Raw genomic sequence first — 11513 nt, 5'->3', positions numbered from 1 at the left:
TCCGATTGTCCTAAAATTTGGTATAGGATCTTGTTTCGGCTCAAAGACGATCCCTTTTGATTTTGGAAAAAATCGGTTCAGATTTAGATATAGCTGCCATATATATTTTTCACCGATCTGATCATAATTGGCGTGTATATCAACCGATCTTCCTCAAATTCCGTACATCCGAATATTTTATGAGTCTCGAAAAACTTGCAAAATATCAGCCAAATCGGTTCAGATTTAGATATAGCTCCCATATATAGCTTTCGCCCGATTTACACTCATTTGCCCACAGAGGCCAATTTTTTTGCTCCGATTTAGTTGAAATTTTGCACAGAGAGTAGAATTAGCATTGTAGCTATGCGTGTCAAATTTGGTTGAAATCGGTTCAGATTTAGATATAGCTCCCATATATAGCTTTCGCCCGATTTACACTCAAATGACCACAGAGGCCAATTTTTGGTCCGATTTAGTTGAAATTTTGCACAGGGAGTATAATTATCATTGTAGCTATGCGTGCCAAATTTGGTTGAAATCGGTTCAGATTTAGATATAGCTCCCATATATAGCTTTCGCCCGATTTACACTCATATGACCACAGAGGCCAATTTTTTGCTCCGATTTAGTTGAAATTTAGCACAGGGAGTAGAATTAGCATTGTAGCTATGCGTGCAAAATTTGGTTGAAATCGGTTCAGATTTAGATATATCTCCCATATATAGCTTTCGGCCGATTTACACTCATATGACCGTAGAGGCCAATTTTTAACTCCGATTTACTTGAAATTTTACTCAGGGAGTAGAATTAGCATTGTAGCTATGCGTGCCAAATTTGGTTGAAATCGGTTCAGATTTAGTTATAGCTCCCATATATATGTTTTTCTGATTTCGACAAAAATGGTCAAAATACCAACATTTTCCTTGTAAAATCGCCACTGCTTAGTCGAAAAGTTGTAAAAATGACTCTAATTTTCCTAAACTTCTAATGCATATATATCGAGCGATAAATCATAAATAAACTTTTGCGAAGTTTTCTTAAAATTGCTCCAGATTTAAATGTTTCCCATATTTTTTTACTAACATTGTGTTCCACCCTAGTGCATTAGTCGACTTAAATTTTGAGTCGATAGATTTTGTAGAAGTCTATCAAATTCTGTCCAGATCGAGTGATATTTAAATGTATGTATTTGGGACAAACCTTTATATATAGCCCCAACACATTTGACGGATGTGATATGGTATCGAAAATTTAGATCTACAAAGTGGTGCAGGGTATAATATAGTCGGCCCCGCCCGACTTTAGACTTTCCTTACTTGTTCTTACTGATTTAGTTTTCACTTTAGCGATTTTAGCGGCTTAACTCGAACTTAGTACCCACCATTAAATTAAATTTAAATCAAAGCTAATCAAAAATCATTTTCTCTTTCCAAGGTTGTGGTTCAATTCATGAAAAATACTCCATATACTTCAGCAACTTTGTTTCAAGTATCACTTTAATAGAAATAAATTGCATAACATAGCCAGATATTGACCTCGTTACTTTTCCAATTAAAATGAAAATAATATTTTTCCTTTTAAATGATTAATGTTTCGACAAAGAAAGCGACAAAAAAAAAACGAATTCAACAGAAACAATGGAATCTCAGTAAATAATAAATCTCGCTATCGTTAGGTTTTTATTTTGGGAGAAATTTTTCTCCATCTCTCTCACTCACTCTCGGCTTTTGAGCTGCAATTTTGTTGTCTTTTTTCGATCTCTCCTTTTTTAATTTATTTGTTTTACTTTGGCCAGACATAAATGTATGTGTTGGTGATGACGATGATGATGGTGATGGTGATGGGATACAGGATGTTTTATCTCATTGGCTTAAAACATTATGGGTGATGGGCAGGATGTTTAGTCAAGGATGTGTGTGTGCGTGTGTGAGTTTAAGGAAGAATGAATGTGTGTGTGTGTATTGTATTGGATATCTTCCCACCATTTCCTTTTTCCCCTCCACATTTTTGTTATTGTATTTCCATGGAATTTTCCTTGTTGCGGAACACTTTTAATAATAGTCAGTACATTGCATATAACTACGCCATTTTTCCCAATTAGCACAACCAACAATTTCACTATCACCAACACCATCTGCCCCTGTAGATGCATTCCCAGTCGCCTTTGGGCCATTGCCGGAAACATGGACATGCAGGAAACCTTTACCTTGCCCACAATTAAGCAACATGGGCTCAGTGGTCTCTTGTAGGCATATATAGAACTTATTTGGATTCATTGTCTCCCATGGTTGTTGCATATGTTCACTATCGCAAATGTGCACCTGTTCTAGGGGTCGTGGTGCAACACAAGCTGGCCAGTCCTCGAATGGTATGCAACCCGAATAGCCTAGACCATTGAAATATCCACGTCCCTCGGGACAGCGTAATGCCAGCGGTTGTTTTGTCTGCATATCACAGAGGTAGTATATATTCGGATCAACATCTCCCCATGTGCCAGTGGAAGATTTACAATTGCTGGTGCTACTGCTGCTGCTGCTGCTGGGGTTTGCCGAGGCATCCATGGAGTTAGTCTTTGTAGAATGGGAATTTGTAGGACCTTCTATCATCGTCAATGAGTTGAGAGGGTTGTTGCTGTTTTTTCTTGTCGTTGTTGTTAATTCCATACCCATTGTCAAGAAAGTAGAGTTGGTCGGACTTCGCCTAGGACTCATCCATGAGTTTGAAGGTTTCGTGAATGTGGTGGATACTGAAGCTGTTGGCTTTTGTGGTGCTGATGTTTTCGATGATTGTTGGGCTATTATGGGATTTCTACTGGCATTGTTGCGAAGTGTTTGCAACATGGTTGTTGCTTCTGCCACTGATGCAAATCCCCTCTCCCGCAACCATATATTTTTGGCTGGTGGACGTGCTACTGCATTAATGGCATTGGTGGCATTCATAAAAATCATGATTGCTATGGTCCCATAAAAAATGCCTTGATGATGTCCTGCTGCTCGATGCGGCAGATGGCAATAACAATGTCCATTGTATTTGTGGTTTTCATGGAATTTCTGTTTAAATTTCATTTTTCTTTTTGATCCGCTTTGGTTTGATTTCCTTGTTATTTTTTTTTAATTTTCTGCTGCAAATATAGAGATTTTTTTGTTAAATATTTTTTTTTTGTATATGTAAATTAATATGCATATGAATATGTATTTTAAATTCTTTTAGGGCACTCTATACCCTCCACCATATAAGTGAGATATGTAATCCATGTCATTTTGTTGGCAACATATTATAGCTGAATTGGAAACTTCTATCCTAGCAAGATTGGAGATCTTTTCTTATTTTTGAATAAACAATACAATTTGGTCAAAACTTTAAACAAAGGGCAATGAAGTGTATTATCCAGATCACAGTTATCATGAATAGAGATACGAAGATTTTCGCCTACAATACCGACTTCATTATGTAGGTGGTAGTACTGCAAAACTTTGACCGCGAAATGTACCCAGCGGGAAATGTGAGAGGCCTTCTTTGAATCAGAACTTAATTTTTCCAATTTTTTTTAATTCTTTGGAATATTTGACAATATAATAAAAGTGATATTATCTACAATCAACTACACTGAAATTTGCTCATACAAATTGACGAATTTATCCCATTTTAATGATCGAACCGAAGTTCTTCTCAGCGGTCTGATCAGTGGGCATTGAAAATTCATAACCTTCAGTTTATGAAGTTTTGTTTTAGCTCACAAATTCTTAACTACCCAGTAAAAAACGTCGCCAAAAAAGTAGTGAAAATATTATTTCTTTATTTTTCCCATACGAAAACATCTCAGGAAGTAGTTAGAATTTCATGACGTGGTGTCAATATTAGGTTCATATCACAAACATTTGAATATACGTTTTGATGAATGGTGGCTGAGTGTGCTAAGGCGTTCTGTCATGGTGCCAACAGACCCAGGTTCAAACGAAGAAGTTTTTCAATTTGTAAAAATTAGACAACAAGAAAATAAAAGTGTAAAACCATAAGCGTAGGAAGGCCTCTGGGGAGGGGGCTTAGACCCCCCCAGAAAAATTTTAGCCCCCCCCCCCCCAGAATTTGAAACTCTTTTTATGATTTTCCATTTTTCAATAAATGTCAATAGTTTTTTTAATTTTTATAAAAATTAAACAAGTATATACAATCGCACAAAGTTCCGCTAAAGACTTTCATGAACAATCGAATTACTTGGGTTGTGGTAGCAGTTGTCGATGGCAATGTCATATATTTATGAAATAAAGCTGTGGTTGAACTTATGATTGATTTAGTTTAGTCAATTTAATTAAAAAAATAGTAATTGATATTAAAACTATTCTTTCATAAATTAATATCTTAACAATGCTGCGGAAAAGCGTCGCCAAAAAAGTAGTGAAAATGCTCTTTTTGGGTCTAGAAGTGGTTCAAAATTGGCAGAGAAGCAATGAATGTAATATGAGCTTGTCATAGGACAAATGTCCACCGTTTCAACAGCCGTTGCAATGAATTCGCATCACTTCTTAAGGTGAGATCCGAATTCAGTGTTTTGAATGTGAATTAAAAAATTTTGTGATATTTTCCCAAATAAATAATTTTTATATTTTTTTATGATTTTTAATGCATTCTTACGCTTGTTTGAAACATTTTTCCTCGAATAATTTCCAAAATTATCGATTTTTCTATAATGGATTTAGCAGTTTTGTGGCAAAATTTGAATGATTTGTACCAATTTATTTATTCTTACTCTTTTTTTAAACTATTTGAAAAAAAAGAAACAACAAATTACACATTAAAATATGAAAAAAAATGAAGTAAAAAAACTTCCTGTGTAGTTAAAATAATTGAGGACATTTTTGGAAGTACTTTTAAAGTTGTGCCTTTAGAACAACTCACATTTTTTTTGCTGGGAAAAGTGTGGAACTACTTTTAGTTGCTTTATTATAAATTAATTGTCGAGTTATTTTGATGTCTAATTTTTTATTTAATAAAACATTAATTGAACCTATAAGTTCAGTCTATAGATTTTTAGCTAGGGGGCTATAGCCCCCCTAGGAAAATTGTCTAGCTACGCTAATGTGTAAAACAAGTATATACGGCCGTAAGTTCGACAAGGACGAAGCTTATGTACCCTGCACAATGGATTGCGTAGAAACTTTTTCTAAAAACTGCCATCCACAATCGAATTACTTGAGGGAAGGTAACGCTTGCCGATGGCAAGGTATCTTAAAACCTCCTAACACCGTCTTCTAAATTGTAAGTAAGTCCATACGTGGTATATATTAAATCAAAAAAGACCGATTAAATACGTCTATAATTCAGTTTGACAAACTTTTCTATAGAAATAAAATTTTAACAAAATTTTCTATAGAAATAAAATTTTAACAAAATTTTCTATAGAAATAAAATTTTCACAAAATTTTCTATAGAAATAAAATTTTCACAAAGTTTTCTATAGAAATAAAGTTTTGACAAAATTTTCTATAGAAATAAAATTTTAACAAAATTTTCTATAGAAATAAAATTTTAATAAAATTTTCTATAGAAATAAAATTTAGATAGATTATTTTCGGCTCGAGTGCCAACCATGATTATGAACTGATGTGGACCAATTTTTTGTGATTGGAGATCGGCTATATATAACTATAGACCGATATGGACCAATTTTGGTATGGTTGTTAGCGGCCGTATACTAGGAGCCACCGTGGTGCAATGGTTATTATTAATGCCCGCCTTGCATACACAGGGTCGTGGGTTCGATTCCTGCTTCGACCGAACACCAAAAAGTTTTTCACCGGTAGATTATCCCACCTCAGTAATGCTGGTGACATTTCTGAAGGTTTCAAAGCTTCTCTAAGTGGTTTCACTGCAATGTAGAACGCCGTTCGGACTCGGCTATAAAAAATGAGGTCCCTTGTCATTGAGCTTAACATGGAATCGGGCAGCACTCAGTGATAAGAGAGAAGTTCACCAATGTGGTATCACAATGGACTGAATAGTCTAAGTGAGCCTGATACATCGGGCTGCCACCTAACCTAACCTAACACCACGTTCCAAATTTGAACCGGTTCGTATGAATTTTGCTCCTCCAAGAGGCTCCGGAGGTCAAATCTGGAGAACGGTTTATATGGGGGCTATATATAATTATGGACCGATATGAACCAATTCTGGCACGGTTGTTAGAGACCATATACTAACACCATGTTCCAAATTTCAACCGAATCGGATGAATTTTGCTCCTACAAGAGGCTCAGGAGGAGAACGGTTCATATGGGGTCTACATATAATTATGGACCGATATGGACCAATTTTAGCATGGTTTTTAGAGACCATATACTAACACCGTGTACCAAATTTCAGCCGGTTCGGATGAAATGTACTTCTGTGTGAGGCTCCGCAAGCCAAATCTGGGGATCGGTTCATATGGGGGCTACATATAATTATGGACCGATGTGGACCAATTTTTGCATGGTTGTTAGAGACCATATACCAACACAACGTACCAAATTTCAGCAAGATGGGATGAAATTTGCTTCTCTTTGGGGCTTCGCAAGCCAAATCTGGGGATCGGTTTATATGGGGCTATATATAATTATGGACCGATGTGGACCAATTTTTGCGTGATTGTTAGAGACCATATACAAACACCACGTACCAAATTTTAGCCGGATCGGATGAAATATGCTTCTGTTAGAGGCACCGTATGCCAAATCTGAGGGTCCGTTTATATGGGGACTATACGTAAAAGTGGACCGATATGGCCCATTTCAATACCATCCGAGCTACATCAATAACAACTACTTGTGACAATTTTCAAGTCGATAGCTTGTTTCGTTCGGAAGTTAGCGTGATTTCAACAGACGGACGGACGGACATGCTCAGATCGACTCAGAATTTCACCACGACCCAGAGTATATATACTTTATGGGGTCTTAGAGCAATATTTCGATGTGTTACAAACGGAATGACAAAGTTAATATACCCCCCATCCTATGGTGGAGGGTATAAAAAATACTGATAAAAATAAAAATAGAAATTGGGAAAATGTTTTGTTTTTTTTAGTTTTTTAAATTTCTTCGTCCAAATGAACTTTCAAGACACAACTTCTGAAGTAATGCAAAGGTCCCAAAAATGTAGTACTTCCGTCCTATGACAAGCCCATGTAAAATTCATTGGAGATGATCCAAGTTTACACTACAATTTTTGAAATATGAAAGTCGTCAACTCATATTCTCAGAATTACAATAGAAATATGTGCATAACATAGCGCCATTAATATAAAATTGGACTTTTTCGAAAAAAAAATTCGGTTAATCGATTTTGGCCAACATCAAAGTATTATTTTCAAAAATACAAAGATTCGGTTGCTTGAATTTAAATATTGCATTGTTTTTTATTATTATTTATATAGTTATTTATTTTTTTGGAAAAATTTAATTTTCATTTTTTTATTATTTATGTATTTATCTATTATTTTTGGAGAAAATTCTATTTTCGACTTTTGTATCCTTACGTGGGACAATATCACGAGAATCATCTTTCTTTTGCAATAGGACATCTCACTTTTTTGAGATATACGGTGGAGAGTAGGAGGAATATATATGGATAGCATATAAAATATTCGGTTAATCTCAACTTAGCTCACTTTTTCTTTTCTTTTGCTATCAGCAATATTTTGGTAAAAGGGATTTAGTGGTTCTGTTTTCCAATGTTTTTGATTGTTTTTTTTTTTTTTATCGAGATCTTTTTTTTTGTTTTTTCTCTATGGAAATTATTCACAAACACTTTTGCTGGACGTATTTGTTCGGAAGTTTGAATTCGTTTGGCTTTGCTGTTATTTTATTTAATTCCGTATATTTTTATGCATATCACAAAAAATCATAAATAAATTGTTCAACATTTATAGTCACACTCTTGGACGCACATTTAAATACATATACCAAAAAAAAATCACAAATTTTCACAGTTTTTCCCCAAAGGCCACAAAAAATAAAATGTGTTATAGTTTTCCTCGTTTTTTTTTTTTTGAGATATCCGGTACCGACGAATTTTAAACTTTATGCGATATTTTCTCCACTTGTCTCTTTCTGTAACAGCGAACGGTCATCGTTTATTTGGTAACTGTCATTGCTGTCACTCATTTTTATATGGCTGCGAAAAGTAATTTGTGGCTTTTTGATTGGCAACTACAAACGCAACAACACGATCAACTATGGACTGCAGAAATTATTTGGAGACTTTTTCAACGATTGTACGTTCTTTGGTTTTGTATAGGGGGCAAATATTTGTTGCGTTTATTGCTTCAGTTGTGAGATTTTTTTATTTATCGTTGATTGGTAACTCTCTGGTAATTGATGACGTTGAACATTTATTTTTATTCATCTGATTTGTTTTGTTTGATCCGCTATTAAGTTGAGTCTATGTCAACATTTTATTTCTATAGAAATTTTTTTCCAAATTTTATTTTATTGAAAATTTTGTCAACATTTTATTTCTATAGAAAATTTTGTCAAAATTTTATTTCTTTTTTTCAAAATTGTATTTTTAGAAAATTTTGTTTCTATCTATTTTATTTCTATCGAAAATTTTGTCAAAATTTTATTTCTAAAGAAATTTTTTTTTAAATTTTATTTCTATAGAAAATTTTGTCAAAATTTTATTTCTATAGAAAATGTTGTCAAAATTTTATTTCTATAGAAAATTTTATTTCCATATAAAATTTTTCGAAATTTAATTTCTATAGAAAATTTTGTCAAAATTTTATTTCTATAAAAGATTTTGTCAGAATTTAATTTCTATAGAAAATTTTGACAAAATTTTATTTCTATAGAAAATTTTGTCAAAATTTAATTTCTATAGAAAATTTTGTCAATATTTTATTTCTATAGAAAATTTTGTCAAAATTTAATTTCTATAGAAAATTTTGTCAATATTTTATTTCTATAGAAAATTTTGTCAAAATTTTATTTCTGTAGAAACATTTGTGGACATTTTATTTCTATAGAAACATTTGTGAAAATTTTATTTCGATATATATATTTTTTTTAATTTTATTTCTATAGAACATTTTGTTGTCAACATTTTATTTCTGTAGAAACCTTTGTCAAAATTTTATTTCTATAGAAAATTTTGTCAAAATAATATTTCTATAGAAAATTTTGTCAAAATAATATTTCTATAGAAAATGTTGTCAAAATTTTATTTCTATAGAAAATTTTGTCAAAATTTATTTCTGTAGAAAAATTTGTAAAAATATTATTTCTATAGAAAATTTTGTCAAAATTTTATTTCTATAGAAAAATTAGTCAAAATTTTATTTCTACAGAACAATTTGTGAATATTTTATTTCTATAGAAAAAATTGTGTAAATTTTATTTCTATATATATTTTTTTTTCAAAAATGTATTTCTATAGAAAATTTTTTTAAAATTTAATTTCTATAGAAAAATTTGTTAAAATTTTATTTCTATAGAAAATTTGTCAAAATGTTATTTCTATAGAAAATTTTGTTAAAATTTTATTTCTATGGAAAATGTTGTCAAAATTTTATTTCTATAGAAAAATTAGTCAAAATTTTATTTCTACAGAAAAATTTGTGAAAATTTTATTTCTATAGAAAAAATTGTGTAAATTTTATTTCAATATATTTTTTTTTCAAAAATGTATTTCTATAGAAAATTTTGTCAAAATTTTATTTCTATTGAAAAATTTGTTAAAATTTTAGTTCTATAGAAAATTTTGTCAAAATTTTATTTCTATAGAAAATTTTGTTAAAATTTTATTTCTATAGAAACTTTTGTCAAAATTAAATTTCTATAGAAAATTTTGTCAAAATTTTATTTCTATAGAAAATTTTGTTAAGATTTTATTTCTATAGAAAATTTTGTAAACATTTTATTTCTATAGAAAATTTTGTCAAAATTTTATTTCTATATAAGTTTTTTCAAAATTTTATTTCTATAGGAAATTTTTTCAAAATTTTATTTCTAAAGAAAATTTTGTCAAACTTTTTTTTCTATACAAAATTTTTTTAAAATTTTATTTCTATAGAAAATTTTGTCAAAATTTTATTTCTATATAATTTTTTTTAAAAATTTATTTCTATATAATTTTTTTTCAAAAATTTATTTCTAATAATTTTTTTTCAAAAATTTATTTCTATAGAAAATTTTGTCAAAATTTTATTTCTATAGAAAATTTTGTCAACATTTCTATAGAAAATGTTGTCAAAATTTTATTTATATAGAAAATTTTGTCAAAATTTTATTTCTATAGAAATTTTGTCAAAATTTGATTTCTATAATTTTTTTTTTCAATATTTTAGTTCTATCGAGAATTTTATCAAAATTTAATTTCTATATATTTTTTTCAAAAATATATTTCTATAGAAAATTTTGTCAAAATTTTATTTCTATAATTTTTTTTCAAAATTTTAGTTCTATAGGAAATTTTATCAAAATTTTATTTCTATATAATTTTTTTCAAAAATTTATTTCTATAGAAAATTTTGTCAATTTTTTTTTAAGTAACTCTTAATTGGAGAGGATTATTTTGCAAAATCTACCAAAACGTCAAAAATTCTACCAATCTACCAAAAAGTACAAAAAGCTTCCATTTTTGGTAGAATTCTACTAATTTTGGCAACGGTGATTAAGCTCCCAGTAGTGCATTCAATGGAGTTTTATCTCTCGGTAGTGTAATTAGTGGAGGTAAGCTCCCGGTAGGGGTGTTAAACTCCCGATAGTGTAGTTAGTGGAGTTAAGCTCCCATAACAGCAGTCTGGTGGTGTGCAGTCGTAGTAATAGAGGAGATGCTTTTCCTGACCCATATTTTCGTGTTCGTGGAAGGGCGAAGCGGTCGTCACTAAAGAAGTCTGGCTATAAGTTATTAATTACTATTATTATTCAAATAAAATAAATGTATTCTTTGTGTTCGTAGATCGCTTGTTTCATTTAATTTTCACTTGGAAGGTACAAAATCAATAACTTTTTGTGACGACCCTATAGTGAAAAAAAGCATGCCCGGTTCCAAAGATTTTGTCTTTACTTTAACAATGTTGGTATTGATTCTGAGCCAAAGAAGCGGGGAATACATGTAAGGATACTTTTAAGACACAATTCCATTTTAAATTTGGGTTTTGTGTACTTGCTAGGAAGCAAATTTTAATTTTTCTTTTTTTCAACTTTTTTTTCTTCATATGCTATCAAAGTCTTTTAAAACGAGTTAACGACAACTTTATTTTCCATATTAAGACTTCCAGTAGAAATTATGCGTTGTTTCCAGTAAAAAACGTCTTTAAAATAGTATTGAAAAACATGTCCTATTTTTGAACGATTTTTTGCTTTGTAGTCAAGATGCAAAAAGACACCAAATTTAAAGACCATTTCATTAATTTTAAATATTTTTTCTGAATTATTGAAGTCAAGTTGAACTTTCCCCAAAAACTTTTTCTTTCATGTTATGATACCCATTTTTAAGTCAAATCACTTAATTATAAGGACAGTACGACTTCATTGAAAAGTTTAACGACT

The 11513-nt window shown here is 30.9% G+C and overlaps 1 protein-coding gene across 1 annotated transcript; it reads right to left on the bottom strand.

Annotated features, from left to right (window-relative positions):
* Positions 1-1642: 1642 nt before the first annotated feature.
* Positions 1643-8077, bottom strand: LOC142222658 (uncharacterized). The gene is made up of 2 exons (XM_075292908.1): positions 7628-8077; positions 1643-3103 (listed from the first exon to the last, which is right to left on the bottom strand). The coding sequence occupies exon 2, from the start codon at positions 3045-3047 to the stop codon at positions 2034-2036; it is 1014 nt and encodes a 337-aa protein (XP_075149023.1). The 5' UTR covers positions 3048-3103; positions 7628-8077; the 3' UTR covers positions 1643-2033.
* Between the last annotated feature and the right edge of the window lie 3436 nt (positions 8078-11513).

Source organism: Haematobia irritans, chromosome 1, assembly GCF_050003625.1.
Source record: "Haematobia irritans isolate KBUSLIRL chromosome 1, ASM5000362v1, whole genome shotgun sequence".
In the NCBI taxonomy this organism is placed as follows: Eukaryota; Metazoa; Arthropoda; class Insecta; order Diptera; family Muscidae; genus Haematobia; species Haematobia irritans.
The sequence above is the reverse complement of the archived record's forward strand: the minus strand, read 5'-3'. Positions and strand labels throughout refer to the sequence as shown.